Genomic DNA, 20835 nt, shown 5'->3' on the forward strand with positions numbered 1-20835 from the left:
TTAAATACCTAGCAGTTAAAATGCATGGATCCTCTTTTCATTTACATATTTATTGAGATAATTATAGGTTCACATGCAGTAAGAAATACTAGAGAGATATCCCTTATATACTTTGCCCAGTTTCTCCCAATAGTAACATTTTATAAAACTGTAGTAGGATATCACAACCAAGACATTGATGTTAATGTAATCCACCAGCTTTGTTCAGATTTCCCAGTTTTACTCGTACTCAGTTGTGTGTGTGTGTATCAAGTCATATACAGTTTTATTACCTGTCTAGGGCACAGATTTTTTAAATTTAATTTTTATTTTATATTATAGTTGATTTACAATGTTGTGTTAGTTTCAGGTGTACAGCAAAGTGATTCAGTTATACATATACATATATCCATTCTTTTTCAGATGGTTTTCCCATATAGATTATTAGAGAATATTGAGTAGAGTTTCCTGAGCTATACAGTAGGTTCTTGTTGATTATCTATTTTATATATAGTAACACTACTATATATATATTTTAATCCCAAACTTCTAATTCATCCCTCCCCCTACCATTGCCCTTTGGTAACAGTAAGTTTGTTGTCGAAGTCTGTGAGTCTGTTTCTGTTTTAAGTTCATTTGTATCTTTTTTTTTTTTTTTTTTTTTTTTGCGATGCGTGGGCCTCCCACTGTTGTGGCCTCTCCCGTTGCGGAGCACAGGCTCCGGACGCGCAGGCTCAGCAGCCATGGCTCACGGGCCTAGCTGCTCCGCGGCATGTGGGATCTTCCCGGACTGGGGCACGAACCCGTATCCCCTGCATTGGCAGGCGGACTCTCAACCACTGCGCCACCAGGGAAGCCCCTGTATCATTTTTTTAACTTCCACATATAAATGTTATCCTATGATATTTGTCTTTCTGTGTCTGACTTAACTTCACTTAGTATGATAATCTCTAGATCCATCCATGGTGCTGCAAATGGCATTATTTCATTCATTTTTATGGCTGAGTAGTATTCCATTGTATATATGTACCACATCTTCTTTATCCATTCCTCTCGATGGACATTTAGGTTGCTTCCATGTCTTGGCTGTTGTGAACAGTGCTGCACTGAACATTGGAGTGCATGTATCGTTTTGAATTATGATTTTTTCTGGATATATGCCCAGGAGTGAGATTGCTGGATAAAATGGTAGTTCTTAGTTTTTTGTTTTTGTTTTTTTTTTTTTGCGGTACGCAGGCCTCTCACTGTTGTGGCCTCTCCCGTTATGGAGCACAGGCTCCGGACGCGCAGGCTCAACGGCCATGGCTCACAGGCCCAGCCGCTCTGCGGCATGTGGGATCTTCCCGTACTGGGGCACGAACCCATGTCCCCTGCATCGGCAGGCGGACTCTCAACCACTGTGCCACCAGGGAAGCCTGGTAGTTCTTAGTTTTTTAAGGAACCTCCATACTGTTCTCCACAGTAGTTGTACCAATTTAGATTCCCACCAACAGTGTAGGAGAGTTCTCTTTTCTCCACACCCTCTTTAGCATTTATTGTTTGTAGACTTTTTGATGATGGCCATTCTGACTCATGTGAGGTGATACCTCATTGTAGTTTTGATTTGCATTTCTCTAATAATTAGCAGTGTTGAGCATCTTTTCATGTGCTTTTTGGCTATCTGTATGTCTTCTTTGGAGAAATGTCTACTCAGGTCTTCTGCCCATTTTTCAATCAGGTTGTTTGTTTTTTGATATTGAGCTGCATGAGCTGTTTGTATATTTTGGAGATTAATCCCTTGTCAGTTGCTTCGTTTGCAAATATTTTCTCCCATCCTGTGGATTGTCTTTTCATTTTGTTTATGGTTTCCTTTGCTGTGCAAAAGCTTTTAAGGTTAATTAGGTCCCATTTGTTTATTTTTATTTTCATTACTCTAGATGGTGGATCCAAAAAGATATTGCTGTGATTTATGTCAGAGTGTTCTGCCTATGTTTTCCTCTGAGAGTTTTACAGTATCCAGTCTTCATTTAGGTCTTTGATCTATTTTGAGTTTATTTTTGTGTATGGTATTAGAGAATGTTCTAGTTTCATTCTTTTACGTGTAGCTGTCCAGTTTTCCCAGCACCATTTCTCCATTGTATATTCTTGTCTCCTTTGTCATAGATTAATTGACTATAGGCACGTGGGTTTATTTCTGGGCTTTCTATCCTGTTCCACTAATCTATATTTCTGTTTTTGTGCCAGTACCATACTGTTTTGATTACTGTAGCTTTGTAGTATAGTCTGAAATCAGGGAGACCGGATCCTCCAGCTCCATTTTTCTTTCTCAGGATTGCTTTGGCTATTCGGGTCTTTTGTGTTTCCATACAGATTTTTAAATTTTTTGTTCTAGTTCTGTGAAACATGCCATTGGTAATTTAATAGGGATTGCATTGAATCTGTAGATTGCCTAGAGTAGTATAGTCATTTTGACAATATTGATTCTTCCAATCCAAGAACACAGTCTATCTTTCAATTTGTTTGTGTCACCTTCAGTTTCTTTCATCAGCATCTTATAGTTTTCAGAGTATAGGCCTTTTTCCTCCTTAGGCAGGTTTATTCCTAGATATTTTATTCTTTTTGATGCATTGGTAAATGGGATTGTTTCTTTAATTTCTCTTTCTGATCTTTCATTGTTAATGTATAGAAATGCAACAGATTTCTGTGTATTAATTTTGTATCCTGCAACTTTACCGAATTCATTGATGAGCTCTAGTAGTTTTATGATAGCATCTTTAGGATTTTCTCTGAATACTATCGCATCATCTGCAAACAGTGACAGTTTTACTTCTTTTCCAATTTGGATTCCTTTTATTTCTTTTACTTCTCTAATTCCCGTGGCTAGGAATTCCAAAACTATGTTGAAAAAAAGTGGCAAGAGTGGACATCCTCGTCTTGTTTCTGATCCTAGAGAAAATGCTTTCAGCTTTTCACCGTTGAGTCTGATGTTGGTGTGGGTTTGTCATATATGGCCTTTATTATGTTGAGGTAGGTTCTATGCCTACTTTCTGGAGAGTTTTTATAATAAATGGGTGTTGAGTTTTGTCAAGAGCTTTTTCTGCATCTATTAGATGATCATATGGTTTTTCTTCTTCAGTTTGTTAATGTGGTGTATCACACTGATTGATTTGTGGATATTGAAAAATCCTTGCATCCCACTTGATCATGGTGTATTATCCTTTTAATGTATTGTTGGATTCAGTTTGCTATTATTTTTTTGAGGACTTTTGCATCTATGTTAATCAGTGATATTGGTTTCTTTCTATTTTTGTGGTATCTTTGTCTGGTTTTGGTATCAGGGTGATGATGGCCTCATAGAATGAGTTTGGGAGTGTTCCTTTCTCTGCAGTTTTTTGGAATAGTTTCAGAAGGATAGGTGTTAACTCTTGTCTAAATGCTTGATAGAATTCCCCTGTGAAGCCATCTGGTCCTGGACTTTTGTTTGTTGGAAGTTGTTGTTTTTTTTTAACATCTTTATTGGGGTATAATTGCTTTACAATGGTGTGTTAGTTTCTGCTTTATAACAAAGTGAATCAGTTATACATATACATATGTTCCCATATCTCTTCCCTCTTGCATTTCCCTCCCTCCCACCCTCCCTATCCCACCACTCCAGGCGGTCACAAATCACCAAGCTGATATCCCTGTGCCATGCGGCTGCTTCCCACTAGCTATCTACCTTACGTTTGGTAGTGTATATATGTCCATGCCTCTCTCTCGCTTTATCACAGCTCACCCTTCCCCCTCCCCATATCTTCAAGTCCGTTCTCCAGTAGGTCTGTGTCTTTCTTCCTGTCTTATCCCTAGGCTCTTCATGACATTTTTTTTTCTTAAATTCCATATATATGTGTTAGCATACGGTATTTGTCTTTCTCTTTCTGACTTACTTCACTCTGTATGACAGACTCTAGGTCTATCCACCTCATTACAAATAGCTCAATTTCGTTTCTTTTTATGGCTGAGTAATATTCCATTGTATATATGTGCCACATCTTCTTTATCCATTCATCCAATGATGGGCACTTAGGTTGTTTCCATCTCCGGGCTATTGTAAATAGAGCTGCAATGAACATTTTGGTACATGACTCTTTTTTTTTTTTTTTTTTTTTTACTTAAAAGTTTAATCATATCAGGTTATTTTCCCTGTTGACAAATTTCATAACAGAAACAATATGCATTTATTGACTTTCAATAGCCCTAGGTACAATGAAAGTATTGTGCTTAATGTTGATGTCTCTAAAGACAGGTCTGTATTAATTAAGACCACAAGCTTAAGCTAGCTCTAATACCAAATATTAATTCAATATTAAATATTTCCCAGATCACACGAACCTGAAATGTATTCTAGTGAGCTTCTTTTATATTTCTGAGAATGTATATAAGCACTCAATTTCTTTTAAGCAAATTAAATACAGCTCATTTACAAGTTAATTTTTTTTTTATATATATACATATGTTCCCATATCTCTTCCCGCTTGCGTCTCCCTCCCTCCCACCCTCCCTATCCCACCCCTCCAGGCGGTCACAAAGCACCGAGCTGATCTCCCTGTGCTATGCGGCTGCTTCCCACTAGCTATCTACCTTACGTTTGGTAGTGTATATATGTCCATGCCTCTCTCTCGCTTTATCACAGCTCACCCTTCCCCCTCCCCATATCTTCAAGTCTGTTCTCCAGTAGGTCTGTGTCTTTCTTCCTGTCTTATCCCTAGGCTCTTCATGACATTTTTTTTTCTTAAATTCCATATATATGTGTTAGCATACGGTATTTGTCTTTCTCTTTCTGACTTACTTCACTCTGTATGACAGACTCTAGGTCTATCCACCTCATTACAAATAGCTCAATTTCGTTTCTTTTTATGGCTGAGTAATATTCCATTGTATATATGTGCCACATCTTCTTTATCCATTCATCCGATGATGGGCACTTAGGTTGTTTCCATCTCCGGGCTATTGTAGATAGAGCTGCAATGAACATTTTGGTACGTGACTCTTTTTTTTTTTTTTTTTTTACTTAAAAGTTTAATCATATCAGGTTATTTTCCCTGTTGACAAATTTCATAACAGAAACAATATGCATTTATTGACTTTCAATAGCCCTAGGTACAATGAAAGTATTGTGCTTAATGTTGATGTCTCTAAAGACAGGTCTGTATTAATTAAGACCACAAGCTTAAGCTAGCTCTAATACCAAATATTAATTCAATATTAAATATTTCCCAGATCACACGAACCTGAAATGTATTCTAGTGAGCTTCTTTTATATTTCTGAGAATGTATATAAGCACTCAATTTCTTTTAAGCAAATTAAATACAGCTCATTTACAAGTTAATTTTTTTTTTATATATATACATATGTTCCCATATCTCTTCCCTCTTGCGTCTCCCTCCCTCCCACCCTCCCTATCCCACCCCTCCAGGCAGTCACAAAGCACCAAGCCGATATCCCTGTGCCATGCGGCTGCTTCCCACTAGCTATCTACCTTACGTTTGGTAGTGTATATATGTCCATGCCTCTCTCTCGCTTTGTCACCGTTTACCCTTCCCCCGCCCCATAGCCTCAAGTCCATTCTCTAGTAAGTCTGTGTCTTTATTCCTGTTTCACCCCTAGGTTTTTCATGACATTTTTTTTTCTTAAATTCCATATATATGTGTTAGCATATGGTATTTGTCTCTCTCTTTCTGACTTACTTCACTCTGTATGACAGACTCTAGGTCTATCCACCTCATTACAAATAGCTCAATTTCGTTTCTTTTTATGGCTGAGTAATATTCCATTGTATATATGTGCCACATCTTCTTTATCCATTCGTCCAATGATGGACACTTAGGTTGTTTCCATCTCCGGGCTATTGTAAATAGAGCTGCAATGAACATTTTGGTACATGACTGTTTTTGAATTATGGTTTTCTCAGGGTATATGCCCAGTAGTGGGATTGCTGGGTCATATGGTAGTTCTATTTGTAGTTTTTTAAGGAACCTCCATACTGTTCTCCACAGTGGCTGTATCAATTTACATTCCCACCAACAGTGTAAGAGGGTTCCCTTTTCTCCACACCCTCTCCAGCATTTATTGTTTCTAGATTTTTTGATGATGGCCATTCTGACTGGTGTGAGATGATATCTCATTGTAGTTTTGATTTGCATTTCTCTAATGATTAGTGATGTTGAGCATTCTTTCATGTGTTTGTTGGCACTCTGTATATCTTCTTTGGAGAAATGTCTATTTAGGTCTTCTGCCCATTTTTGGATTGGGTTGTTTGTTTTTTTGTTATTAAGCTGCATGAGCTGCTTATAAATTTTGGAGATTAATCCTTTGTCAGTTGCTTCATTTGCAAATATTTTCTCCCATTCTGAGGGTTGTCTTTTGGTCTTGTTTATGGTTTCCTTTGCTGTGCAAAAGCTTTGAAGTTTCATTAGGTCCCATTTGTTTACTTTTGTTTTTATTTCCATTTCTCTAGGAGGTGGGTCAAAAAGGACCTTGCTGTGTTTATGTCATAGAGTGTCCTGCCTATGTTTTCCTCTAAGAGTTTGATAGTTTCTGGCCTTACATTTAGGTCTTTAATCCATTTTGAGCTTATTTTTGTGTATGGTGTTAGGGAGTGATCTAATCTCATACTTTTACATGTAGCTGTCCAGTTTTCCCAGCACCACTTATTAAATAGGCTGTCCTTTCTCCACTGTACATTCCTGCCTCCTTTGTCAAAGATAAGGTGACCATATGTGCGTGGGTTTATCTCTGGGCTTTCTATCCTGTTCCATTGATCTATATTTCTGTTTTTGTGCCAGTACCATACTGTCTTGATTACTGTAGCTTTGTAGTATAGTCTGAAGTCAGGAAGCCTGATTCCTCCAGCTCCGTTTTTCGTTCTCAAGTTTGCTTTGGCTATTCGGGGTCTTTTGTGTTTCCATACAGATTGTGAAATTTTTTGTTGTAGTTCTGTGAAAAATGCCAGTGGTAGTTTGATAGGGATTGCATTGAATCTATACATTGCTTTGGATAGTAGAGTCATTTTCACAATGTTGATTCTTCCAATCCAAGAACATGGTATATCTCGCCATCTATTTGTATCATCTTTAATTTCTTTCATCAGTGTCTTATAATTTTCTGCATACAGGTCTTTTGTCTCCTTAGGTAGGTTTATTCCTAGATATTTTATTGTTTTTGTTAAAATGGTAAATGGGAGTGTTTTCTTGATTTCACTTTCAGATTTTTCATCCTTAGTGTATAGGAATGCCAGAGATTTCTGTGCATTAATTTTGTATCCTGCTACTTTACCAAATTCATTGATTAGCTCTAGTAGTTTTCTGGTAGCATCTTTAGGATTCTCTATGTATAGTATCATGTCATCTGCAAACAGTGACAGCTTTACTTCTTCTTTTCCGATTTGGATTCCTTTTATTTCCTTTTCTTCTCTGATTGCTGTGGCTAAAACTTCCAAAACTATGTTGAATAAGAGTGGTGAGAGTGGGCAACCTTGTCTTGTTCCTGATCTTAGTGGAAATGCTTTCAGTTTTTCACCATTGAGGATGATGTTGGCTGTGGGTTTGTCATATATGGCCTTTATTATGTTGAGGAAAGTTCCCTCTATGCCTACTTTCTGCAGGGTTTTTATCATAAATGGGTGTTGAATTTTGTCAAAAGCTTTCTCTGCATCTATTGAGATGATCATATGGTTTTTCTCCTTCAATTTGTTAATATGGTGTGTCACGTTGATTGATTTGCGTATATTGAAGAATCCTTGCATTCCTGGAATAAACCCCACTTGATCATGGTGTATGATCCTTTTAATGTGCTGTTGGATTCTGTTCGCTAGTATTTTGTTGAGGATTTTTGCATCTATGTTCATCAGTGATATTGGCCTGTAGTTTTCTTTCTTTGTGACATCCTTGTCTGGTTTTGGTATCAAGGTGATGGTGGCCTCGTAGAATGAGTTTGGGAGTGTTCCTCCCTCTGCTATATTTTGGAAGAGTTTGAGAAGGATAGGTGATAGCTCTTCTCTAAATGTTTGATAGAATTCGCCTGTGAAGCCATCTGGTCCTGGGCTTTTGCTTGTTGGAAGATTCTTAATCACAGTTTCAATTTCAGTGCTTGTGTTTGGTCTGTTCATATTTTCTATTTCTTCCTGATTCAGTCTTGGCAAGTTGTGCCTTTCTAAGAATGTGTCCATTTCTTCCAGGTTGTCCATTTTATTGGCATAGAGTTGCTTGTAGTAATCTCTCATGATCTTTTGTATTTCTGCAGTGTCAGTTGTTACTTCTCCTTTTTCATTTCTAATTCTATTGATTTGAGTCTTCTCCCTTTTATTCTTGATGAGTCTGGCTAATGGTTTATCAATTTTGTTTATCCTTTCAAAGAACCAGCTTTTAGTTTTATTGATCTTTGCTATCGTTTCCGTCATTTCTTTTTCATTTATTTCTGATCTGATTTTTATGATTTCTTTCCTTCTGCTAACTTTGGGGTTTTGTTTGTTCTTCTTTCTCTAATTGCTTTAGGTGCAAGGTTAGGTTGTTTATTCGAGATGTTTCCTGTTTCTTGAGGTAGGATTGTATTGCTATAAACTTCCCTCTTAGAACTGCTTTTGCTGCATCCCATAGATTTTGAGTTGTGTCTCCATTGTCATTTGTTTCTAGGTATTTTTTGATTTCCTCTTTGATTTCTTCAGTGATCACTTCGTTATTAAGTAGTGTGTTGTTTAGCCTCCATGTGTTTGTATTTTTTACAGATCTTTTCCTGTAATTGATATCTAGTCTCATAGCGTTGTGGTTGGAAAAGATACTTGATACAATTTCAATTTTCTTAAATTTACCAAGGCTTGATTTGTGACCCAAGATATGATCTATTCTGGAGAATGTTCCATGGGCACTTGAGAAAAATGTGTATTCTGTTGTTTTTGGATGGAATGTCCTATAAATATCAGTTAACTCCATCTCGTTTAATGTATCATTTAAAGCTTGTGTTTCCTTATTTATTTTCATTTTGGATGATCTGTCCATTGGTGAAAGTGGGGTGTTAAAGTCCCCTACTATGAATGTGTTACTGTCGATTTCCCCTTTTATGGCTCTCAGTATTTGCCTTATGTATTGAGGTGCTCCTATGTTGGGTGCATAAATATTTACAATTGTTATATCTTCTTCTTGGATCGATCCCTTGATCATTATGTAGTGTCCTTCTTTGTCTCTTCTAATAGTCTTTGTTTTAAAGTCTATTTTGTCTGATATGAGAATTGCTACTCCAGCTTTCTTTTGGTTTCCATTTGCATGAAATACCTTTTTCCATCCCCTTACTTTCAGTCTGTATGTGTCTCTAGGTCTGAACTGGGTCTCTTGTAGACAGCAAATATATGCATCTTGTTTTTGTATCCATTCAGCCAGTCTGTGTCTTTTGGTGGGAGCATTTAGTCCATTTACATTTAAGGTAATTATCGATATGTGTGTTCCCATTCCCATTTTCTTAATTGTTTTGGGTTCGTTATTGTAGGTCTTTTCCTTCTTTTGTGTTTCTTGCCTAGAGAAGTTCCTTTAGCAGTTGTTGTAGAGCTGGTTTGGTGGTGCTGAACTCTCTCAGCTTTTGCTTGTCTGTAAAGGTTTTAATTTCTCCATCAGATCTGAATGAGATCCTTGCTGGGTAGAGTAATCTTGGTTGCAGGTTTTTCTCCTTCAACACTTTCTATATGTCCTGCCACTCCCTTCTGGCTTGCAGAGTTTCTGCTGAAAGATCAGCTGTTAACCTTATGGGGATTCCCTTGTGTGTTATTTGTTGTTTTTCCCTTGCTGCTTTTAATATGTTTTCTTTGTATTTAATTTTTGACAGTTTGATTAATATGTGTCTTGGCGTATTTCTCCTTGGATTTATCCTGTATGGGACTCTCTGTGCTTCCTGGACTTGATTAACTATTTCCTTTCCCATATTAGGGAACTTTTCAACTATAATCTCTTCAAATATTTTCTCAGTCCCTTTCTTTTTCTCTTCTTCTTCTGGAACCCCTATAATTCGAATGTTGGTGCGTTTAATGTTGTCCCAGACGTCTCTGAGACTGTCCTCAGTTCTCTTCTTTCTTTTTTCTTTATTCTGCTCTGCAGTAGTTATTTCCACTATTTTATCTTCCAGGTCACTTATCCGTTCTTCTGCCTCAGTTATTCTGCTATTGATCCCATCTAGAGTATTTTTCATTTCATTTATTGTGTTGTTCATCATTGTTTGTTTCATCTTTAGTTCTTCTAGGTCCTTGTTAACTGATTCTTGCATTTTGTCTATTCTATTTCCAAGATTTTGGATCATCTTTACTATCATTATTCTGAATTCTTTTTCAGGTAGACTGCCTATTTCCTCTTCATTTGTTAGGTCTGGTGGGTTTTTATCTTGCTCCTTCATCTGCTGTGTGTTTTTCTGTCTTTTCATTTTGCTTATCTTACTGTGTTTGGGGTCTCCTTTTTGCAGGCTGAAGGTTCGTAGTTCCTGTTGTTTTTGGTGTCTGTCCCCAGTGGCTAAGGTTGGTTCAGTGGGTTGTGTAGGCTTCCTGGTGGAGGGTACTAGTGCCTGTGTTCTGGTGGATGAGGCTGGATCTTGACTTTCTGGTGGGCAGGTCCACGTCTGGTGGTGTGTTTTGAGGTGTCTGTAGACTTATGATTTGGGCAGCCTCTCTACTAATGGGTGGGGTTGTGTTCCTGTCTTGCTAGTTGTTTGGCATAGGATGTCCAGCACTGTAGCTTGCTGGTCGTTGAGTGAAGCTGGGTGCTGGCGTTGAGATGGAGATCTCTGGGAGATTTTCGCTGTTTGATATTATGTGCAGCTGGGAGGCCTCTTGTGGACCAGTGTCCTGAAGTTGGCTCTCCCACCTCAGAGGCTCAGCACTGACTCCTGGCTGCAGCACCAAGAGCCTTTCATCCACAGGGCTCCTTAATTTGGGATGATTTGTTGTCTATTCATGTATTCCACAGATGCAGGGTACATCAAGTTGATTGTGGAGCTTTAATCCGCTGCTTCTGAGGCTGCTGGGAGAGATTTCCCTTTCTCTTCTTTGTTCTCACAGCTCCCAGGGGCTCAGCTTTGGATTTGGCCCCGCCTGTGCGTGTAGGTCGCCGGAGGGCGTCTGTTCTTTGCTCAGACAGGACGGGGTTAAAGGAGCCGCTGATTTGGAGGCTCTGGCTCACTCAGGCCGGGGTGGGGGTGGGGGGGTAGGGAGGGTCACGGAGTGTGGGGCGGGCCTGCGGCGGCAGAGGCCGGCATGACGTTGCTAGCCTGAGGTTTGCCGTGCGTTCTCCCGGGGGAGTTGTCCCTGGATCCCGGGACCCTGGCAGTGGCGGGCTGCACAGGCTCCCCAGAAGGGGGTGTGGACACTGACCTGCGTTCGCACACAGGCTTCTTGGTGGCGGCGCAGCGGCCTTAGCGCCTCATGTCTGTCTCTGGGCTCCGCACTTTTAGCCGCGAGCCGCCCGTCTCTGGAGCTCTCTTAAGCAGCGTTCTTAATCCCCTGTCCTCGTGCACCAGGAAACAAAGAGGGAAGAAAAAGTCTCCTGCCTCTTCGGCAGGTCCAGACTTTTCCCCGGACTCCCTCCTGGCTAGCCGCGGTGAACTAACGCCCTGCAGGCTGTGTTCACGCCACCAACCTCAGTCCTTTCCCGGCGCTCCGACAGAAGCCGGAGCCTCAGCTCCCAGCCTCGCCCGCCCCGGCGGGCGAGCAGACAAGCCTCTCGGCTGGTGAGTGCCGGTCGGCCCGATCCTCTGCGCTGGAATCTCTCCACTTTGCCCTCTGCACCCCTGTTACTGTGCTCTCCTCCGCGGCTCCCAAGCTCCCCCACTCCGCCACCCAAAGTCTCCGCCCGCGAAGGGGCCTCCCAGTGTGCGGACACCTTTCCTCCTTCACAGCTCTCCCGCTGGTGCAGGACCCGTCCCTATCCCTTTGTCTCTGTTTATTTTTTTCTTTTGCCCTAACCACATACATGGGGGCTTCCTTGCCTTTTGGGAGGTCTGAGGTCTTCTGCCAGCATTCAGTAGGTGCTCCGTGGGAGTTGTTCCACGCGTAGATGTATTTCTGGTGTATCTGTGGGGAGGAAGGTGATCTCCGCGTCTTACTCTTCCGCCATCTTCCCGGAAGTCGCATGACTCTTTTTGAATTATGGTTTTTCAGGGTGTATGCCCAGTAGTGGGATTGCTGGGTCATATGGTAGTTCTATTTTTAGTTTTTTAAGGAACCTCCATACTGTTCTCCATAGTGGCTGTATCAATTTACATTCCCACCAACAGTGTAAGAGGGTTCCCTTTTCTCCACACCCTCTCCAGCATTTATTGTTTCTAGATTTTTTGATGATGGCCATTCTGACTGGTGTGAGATGATATCTCATTGTAGTTTTGATTTGCATTTCCCTAATGATTAATGATGTTGAGCATTCTTTCATGTGTTTGTTGGCAGTCTGTATATCTTCTTTGGAGAAATGTCTATTTAGGTCTTCTGCCCATTTTTGGATTGGGTTGTTTGTTTTTTTGTTATTGAGCTGCATGAGCTGCTTGTAAATTTTGGAAATTAATCCTTTGTTAGTTGCTTCATTTGCAAATATTTTCTCCCATTCTGAGGGTTGTCTTTTGGTCTTGTTTATGGTTTCCTTTGCTGTGCAAAAGCTTTGAAGTTTCATTAGGTCCCATTTGTTTATTTTTGTTTTTATTTCCATTACTTTAGGAGGTGGGTCAAAAAGGATCTTGCTGTGATTTATGTCATAGAATGTTCTGCCTATGTTTTCCTCTAAGAGTTTGATAGTTTCTGGCCTTACATTTAGGTCTTTAATCCATTTTGAGCTTATTTTTGTGTATGGTGTTAGGGAGTGATCTAATCTCATACTTTTACATGTACCTGTCCAGTTTTCCCAGCACCCCTTATTGAAGAGGCTGTCCTTTTTCCACTGTACGTTCCTGCCTCCTTTATCAAAGATAAGGTGACCATATGTGCGTGGGTTTATCTCTGGGCTTTCTATCCTGTTCCATTGATCTATCTTTCTGTTTTTGTGCCAGTACCATACTGTCTTGATTACTGTAGCTTTGTAGTATAGTCTGAAGTCAGGGAGCCTGATTCCTCCAGCTCTGTTTTTCGTTCTCAAGATTGCTTTGGCTATTCGGGGTCTTTTGTGTTTCCATACAAATTGTGAAATTTTTTGTTGTAGTTTTGTGAAAATGCCAGTGGTAGTTTGATAGCTATTGCATTGAATCTGCAGATTGCTTTGTGTAGTAGAGTCATTTTCACAATGTTGATTCTTCCAATCCAAGAACATGGTATATCTCTCCCTCTATTTGTATCATCTTTAATTTGTTGGAAGTTTTTAAATCACTGTTTCAATTTCAGTACTTGTGATAGGTCTGTTCTTATTTTCTATTTCTTCCTGGTTCAGTCTTGGAAGATTGTACCTTTCTAAGAATTTGTCCACTTCTTCTAGGTTGTCCATTTTATTGGCATATAGTTGCTTGTAGTAGTGTGTTATTATCCTTAGTATTTCTGTGGTGTCCATTGTAACTTCTTTTTCATTGCTAATTTTATTGATTTGAGCCCTCTCCCTTTTTTTCTTGATGAGTCTGGCTAAAGGTTTATCAAGTTTGTTTATCCTTTCAAAGAACCAGCTTTTAGTTTCATTGATCTTTCCTATTGTTTTCTTCACCTCTATTTCATTTATTTCTGCTCTGATTTTTATGATTTCTTTCCTTCTACTAACTTTGGGTTTTGTTTGTTTTTCATTCTCTAATTGCTTTAGGTGTAAGGTTAGGTTGTTTGAGATTTTTCTTGTTTCCTGAGGTCAGATTATATTGCTGTGAACTTCCCTCATAGAACTGCTTTTGCTGCATCCCATCAGTTTTGGATTATCGTGTTTTCATTTTCTTTTGTCTCTAGATTTTTTTTGATTTCCTCTTTGATTTTTTCAGCAATCCATTGGTTGTTTAGTAACATATTGTTTAGCTTCCATGTGTTTGTGTTTTTCAGGTTTTTTTCTTGTAGTTGATTTCTAATCTCATAGCATTGTGGTTGGAGAAGATGCTTGATATGATTTTAGTTTTCTTAAATTTACCAAGGCTTGCTTTGTGGCCCAGCATGTAATCTGTCCTGGAGAATGGGACATATGCACTTGAGAAGAATGTATATTCTGCTTTCAGATGGAATGTTCTATAAATATCAATTAAGTTCATTTGCTCTAATGTGTCATTTAAGCCTTGTGTTTCCTTATTTGATTTTCTGTCTGGATGTTCTGTCCACTGATGTAAGTGGGGTGTTAAAGTCCCCTACTATTATTGTGTTACTGTTAATTTCTCCTTTTATGGCTGTTAGCATTTGCCTGTATATTGAGGTGCTCCTATCTTGGGTGCATATACATTTACAATTGTTATATCTTTTTCTTGGATTGATCCATTGATCATTATGCAGTGTCCTTCTTTGTCTCTTGTAACAGTCTTTATTTTAAAGTCTGTTTTGTCTGATATGAGAATTGCTACTCCAGCTTTCTTTTAATTTCCATTTGCATGGAATACCTTTTTCCATCCCCTCACTTTCAGTCTGTATGTGTCCCTATGTCTGAAGTGGGTCTCTTGTAGACAGCATATATATGGGTGTTGCTTTTGTATCCATTCAGCCAGTCTGTGTCTTTTGGTGGGAGCATTTAATCCATTTACATTTAAGGTAATTATCGATATGTATGCTCTTATTGCTGTTTTGTTAATTGTTTTGGATTTGTTTTTGTAGGTCTTTTTTCTTCCCTTCCTCTTTTGTTCTCTTCTCTTGTGATTTGATGACTATCTTTAGTGTTTTGTTTGGATTGCTGCTGCTTTTTTGTGTGTGTATCTATTGTAGATTTTTGGTTTGCAGTTACCATGAGGTTTTGTTATAGTAGTCTATATATACAAGATTGTTTTAAGTGCTGGTCTCCTAATTTCAAATGCATTTCTAACATCCTGTATTTGTACTCTCTTCTCACGATTGCTGGTGTTATCTATCTATCTGTTTGTTTATTTATTTATTTATTTTGGCTGTGCTGGGTCTTAGTTGCAGCACACGGGATCTTTGTTGCAGCATGTGAGATCTTTTAGTTGCGGCATGCAGAGTTCTTAGTTGCAGCATGTGGACTCTTAGTTGTGGCATGCTTAGTTGTGACATGCATGTGGGATCTAGTTCCCCCACTAAGGATCGAACCCGGGCCTCCTGCATTGGTAGCACAGAGCCTTACCCACTGGACCACCAGGGAAGTCCCATGATTGCTGGTTTTCATGTCATATTTGTGTGTGGATGATTTCCTACCTTTACTGTATGTTTGCCTTTACTGGTGAACTTTCCCATTTATAATTTTCTTGTTTCTAGTTGTGGCCTTTCTTTTCCATCTAGAGAAGTTCCTTTAGCATTTGTTGTAAAGCAGGTTTGGTGGTGCTGAATTCTCTTAGCTTTTGCTTGTCCATAAAGCTTTTCATTTCTCCGTCGAATCTGAGTGGGAGTCTTGCTGGGTAGAGTATTCTGGGTTGCATCACTTTAAATATATTGTGCGACTCCCTTCTGGTCTGCAGAGTTTCTGCTGTAAAATCAGCTGATAACCATATGGGGAGTCCTTGTATATGATTTGTTGCTTTTAATATTTTGTCTTTAATTTTTATAAATTTGATTAATACATTTCTTGGTGTGTTCCTCCTTGGGTTTATCCTATATGGAACTCTCTGGATTTGAGTGTTTCCTTTCCCATGTTAGGGAAGTTTTTGGCTATTATCTCTGCAAATATTTTTTCAGGCCCTTTCTCTCCCTCTTCTTCTGGGACCCCTATAATGTGAATGTTGGTGTGTTTAATGTTGTCCCAGAGGTCTCTCAGACTGTCCTCATTTCTTTTCATTCTTTTGTCTTTATTCTGTTCTGCAGCAGTGATTTCCACCAACCTGTCTTACAACTCACTTATTCGTTCTTTTATCTCATTTATTCTGCTATCAATTCCTTCTATTCTATTTTTCATTTCAGTTGTATTGTTCATCTCTGTTTGTTTGTTCTTTAAAGCTTCTAGCTCTTTCTTAAACATTTCTTGTATCTTCTCGATCTGTGCCTCCATTCTTTTACCAAGATCTTAGATCATCTTTACTATCATTACTCTGAATTCTTTTTCAGGTAGCTTGCCTATCTCCACTTCACTTAGTTGTTCTTCTGGGGTTTTGTCTTGTTCTTTCATCTGGAACATATTTCTCTGCATCTCATTTTGTCTAATTTTCTGTGTTTGTGGTCTCTGTTCCTCAGGTGTCTCGTTATGGCTTCTTTGTCTTTGGGTATAGAATATCTTTTTTGGTAGGCTCAAGTTTTTTTTGTCAGCAGTTAGTTGTGATTTTGGTGTTTTCATAAGAGGAGGTGAGCTCAAGTCCTTCTCCACCATCTTGTCTCCAGTTTTTTTTTTTCCCTTTGTGCTTCCAGTCTCACTTGCTCATAGAGTCCTGCATGCAGAGGCCTTCCACCTGGTACTTCAAGCCAGAGTTTCTAGTGTGAAATGGCTGTGCTTGACACCTCAGCTCTGCTACACTCCGTAAGGCACAGACATTTTTAAATTAAAGGATTCATAAAAATGTCATCTCCTTTCTTTTAGGCTGTCATCTGACTCAAATTCTCAAATTTGCAGCTAGGAGAGTCTGTTCTCCATCCTGCTTCAGAAAAGTGGAATCCTATCCACAAGTGGAATTTTAGTAGTAAAAGTAACATATTACATCATATCTGAAATTATCCCATAATTTACATGGCAGTATCTATCCCAGTGATATGTCAATGGCAAAATGAATCTAAGTGCTTAAAACAGCAAGCCTTTAAGATGGGTTTTACACGTATTAAAGAGAGGGGAACTCTTAGGTGACAAGCCTGAGTCTCCTAGAAAGGAATTAATGACTTGTGTTTCTTTTTCTTCATTATTGTCAACATTAATAGGTTACTTAGGGTCAAGCATCTGAAATTTTTGGTCACAAACAAAAGTACTACAAGAAATCAGTTAGAATGACTAAGTCATTAAAAGTAGAGGAACAATTTTATTGAATACTGCCTTAAAGAAATGCTACCAAAAAGAGAGGAAACTCTCCTTAGAACAGATTTTATTTCTAGTTCTCCTGAGCCATAATTCAGAACGAAATTGGTTTAAAGGGGAAAAAGAATTTCTTCATTTGAATGGGTTCTGCTCTGTTCATCCTTGAACCTCAGAGTTTCTTAGCTATTTGGAAAGGAAATTGATGTGACTTAAAATTGTGTACATAATATCACTAAAGTGTGCTTTTTTATTTTTATTTTTTAAGTTCTATTAGATAAAATGTGAATTTTGAAGTTTAGGATAAGATGAGAGCTTATTTTCCACATATTTTGAATGAGGAGCAGAGATTAAGCAAATGAGAAATGCTATTATGAAAGTCCTGAATTTTTCATATATATATGAGTTGTATTTTACCTCTGCAGTTTTTAAAATAAATTTTAAATTTATTGTTATTATTCTAGTTGCAGTATCCAGTTTATTGGGACCATCTTGAATTCTGTGATGGATTCAGAAAACTTTTAGACCATTTACAGTTGGATAAAGTGAGTCCCTTGAAACTAATTACTCACATGTGATTTTAATGCAACATTTATTGATACATTGTTAAGTCTGGTGTTGTCTTTTATTTTTTAATAACAGCTCTTTTGAGATAGAATTCACATACTGTACAGTTTACCCTTTTAAAGTGTAGAATTCACCGTTTTTTAATATATTCACAGTATGTACAACCATCACCACAGTCAATTTCTGAACATTTTTCCACCCCTAAAAGAAACCCCATACTTAGCAGTCACTCCCCACCCTTCCTCCCTGGAGCCCTGTTTCTATGGATTTGCCTATTTTGGATATTTTATGTAAATGGAATGATGTAATCTGTGGTCTTTTGTGACTGGCTTTTTTCACTTAGCATAACACTTTCAGGGTTCATCAGTGTTGCAGATTATATCACTATTTCATTCCTTTTTATTGTCAAATAATATCCCATTGTATGGATATAACACATTTTATTTATCCATTCATCATTTGGTTTGTTTCCATTGGTTAGGTATTATGAGTAATGTTGCTGTGAACATTCTTATACAAGTTTTTGTGTAGACAGATGTTTTCAGTTCTCTTGGGTACGTGTCTAGGAGTGGAATTACCGAATCATAGTTTTCTGAAACAGAAATGACAAAGTAGTTTAATTTTCTAATGTAATCTATGAATAATATTTTTTAACTTGTGTAATTTATATGCACAGTTGTATTTCTTCTTGACAGGGTGTAGACATTGCATTTAAATACAGTATTTTCTAAACTTCTAACTGCTGTAAATATTTCAGTCTAATGACTGGTGATGACATTGTATTCTGTGGTTGGTGATAATTAAAACAATTTTTTTTGATACTTCAAGATCATTGTTTTTAGGATCCTTGTGTTTGTTTCCAATTAGGTTCATCTCTTTGGGGCTTCTTTGGGAGGCTTTTTGGCCCAGAAGTTTGCTGAATACACTCACAAATCTCCCAGAGTCCATTCTCTCATCCTCTGCAATTCCTTCAGTGACACTTCTATCTTTAACCAAACATGGACTGCAAACAGGTAAGAATGGAAACATTCAACCAACATTTTTTTATTTTCAGTGGAATTTTGAAAATGTTGGCTTTTGGTTTTTCAATGCATTAGGGAGGGAGAGGCCATCTATACTTGTGTCTTTTGAAACCACCGTGGCTTTTAAAATTAGAAACAATCACCTTTGGAAAAGAAAAGAATTGAAAGAGTTCTAAATTCAGTTGTTTCCACTACTCTAAATCATTGTCTAGCTTTATTTACTATATGTTCACATGCCTTTACAGTTTAGTGCATATGTAACTGATACTGTGTTCTGCTTGCTCCACTTAGTATTTTGTGTACACAGTCCTGTTGTAGTTTTTTAAGGCCTTTGGCTTCTCCCAATTTTTCATCATGTTCTACTGTAAATCTTTGTATAAATTACTTTTGTTCCTTCCCTTTCTGAGTTATTTTCTTGAGACATGTTCCCCAAAAGGGAGAGATTAGAGCATTTAGTCTGTCAGCAGATGTTCTGCACATCTTGACACTTTTACAACGTTAGTCTGCTTTTTAGAAAGATGGAAATGGTGGAATGCTTTGTGGGGCAACTAGTGGGGTACCTGTTTCCTCTGAGCCATCCCTTTATTGATTTTATCATTTTAATTAACTTGATAGATGTCTAATGGTACCTTAAAGCTGACTTCATGATATTTCTTTCATTGCTAGCAAGGCTAGGCTCTACCGCAGAAAGCAACCTAGTAACTAAACCTACCTGTGTGATCAGATTGGTTTTCATATAATGTTCTAGGTAAACATTGTTTTCATGGTTTTCACATCTACTCAACATTCACTCTGATTTTTAAAATATTTCTCCTGATATTTTCTCAGTTGTTTACTCAGCATTCGTGCAGCAATTTCTTGTATACATCAGACACAGATACTTCATGTCCAGATAATGCACTAAGTCATTGATTATTTTTGATGATTTTTCATGTTTTAATTGTCAGAAGCCAAGACTTCCCCCACTTCGTTTGTGCTCTTGCCTATCAGCTACTTTTTATCAAATGTCTGAGTGCTTACCGTGTGCCACACAGAGGCTGCAGGGGCAAACAGAGCCAAGAGGATGCGCCCTCTACAGAGCACACCTAGGCAGCATCACCTTTAGAAGATAAGGAGCTGTGGGGTAGAGAACTTAGAAAGATCACTGAAGGTGACTGGAAGATGGCTGTCTGGTCCTTGTGAGGGAAGCCCACTGAGAATATGCATCAGAAGGTGGTCTGCACGTGTTTTGTGGTTTTTTGTTTTGTTTTGTTTTGTTTTTCGGCTGCGGCCTGTGGGATCTTAGTTCCCCAACCAGGGATCGAACCCATGTGCCCTGCATTGGAAGCATGGAGTCTTAACCATTGGACCACCAGGGAAGTCCCTGGCCTACACCTTTTATAAGTCATTTTCAGCATAGGGTAGAGAAATTCATGTTTACCCTGTATAATGGCTCTCAGTGTAATTAGTGGAGTAAATACTAATGACAGATCACATATAGAAATACATAAAGATTGAATTGCCTTGAATTAGCCCAATTGAACCCAGTAGTAGCAATAGGCGGTATAATAACTCTGATTTTCCTATTTTGAAATCTGTCTTTAATCAAAAGGTGATATAAGCCTTAAGGCTGATATGGTAAGTGTTCAGTTTACCGCAAATAGGTTAGCCATTGGAATAAGACCAAATAGAAAATAAAATCTTGGAATCATCAGAATGTCTACCTCTGTAAAGGCATTTTTGAAATATTGCTTATAATTATTCCAAATCCCCCAAAGTTGGATCATATTAAACCATAACTCGGAGCTTGAGAAAATGTATACAAAAACTAGGTGCTTCAAAACTAGCTCTTTAAAGGGAAGGGACTAGGTTTTTTTTAATCTCTAGGTCCCAAGTACCTAGCTAATACGAAGCTTCAGTGTTGAATGAATATTTGCCATTTATGTGTAGTCTTGGAAATTTAAATTATCAGGTCTTTTTTTTTTTTTTTTAACAGCTTTTGGCTGATGCCGTCATTTATGCTCAAAAAAATCGTTCTTGGAAACTTTTCATCTGGCCCAGTGGACCCTATGATGGCTGATGCCATTGATTTCATGGTGGACAGGGTAAGGATCATGGCCTTGGGGTGGGGACACCTTGTACTCGGAATTTTCATGTCTGCTTGGTTCCTGAAGAAATACCTGTCTCACTGTGTACCAGAGGTATTTGTTAAGCGTTCTTCCATATTAACTTTACTACATCCAGACAGATATTCCTGCTGCTGAGTAATTCA

The 20835-nt window shown here is 38.5% G+C and overlaps 1 protein-coding gene across 3 annotated transcripts in view; it reads left to right on the forward strand.

Annotated features, from left to right (window-relative positions):
- Window positions 1–20835, forward strand: part of SPG21 (SPG21 abhydrolase domain containing, maspardin) — a 76529-nt gene that overhangs the window by 8912 nt on the left and 46782 nt on the right. For all 3 annotated transcript variants that reach the window (XM_060294130.2, XM_060294133.2, XM_060294131.2), the window contains exons 4-6: window positions 17460–17540; window positions 18430–18575; window positions 20560–20668. In XM_060294130.2, coding sequence (XP_060150113.1) covers window positions 17460–17540; window positions 18430–18575; window positions 20560–20668 — 336 coding nt within the window. The remainder of the gene's footprint in view (window positions 1–17459; window positions 17541–18429; window positions 18576–20559; window positions 20669–20835) is intronic.

This window comes from Globicephala melas, chromosome 2 (genome assembly GCF_963455315.2).
Source record: "Globicephala melas chromosome 2, mGloMel1.2, whole genome shotgun sequence".
NCBI lineage: Eukaryota > Metazoa > Chordata > Mammalia > Artiodactyla > Delphinidae > Globicephala > Globicephala melas.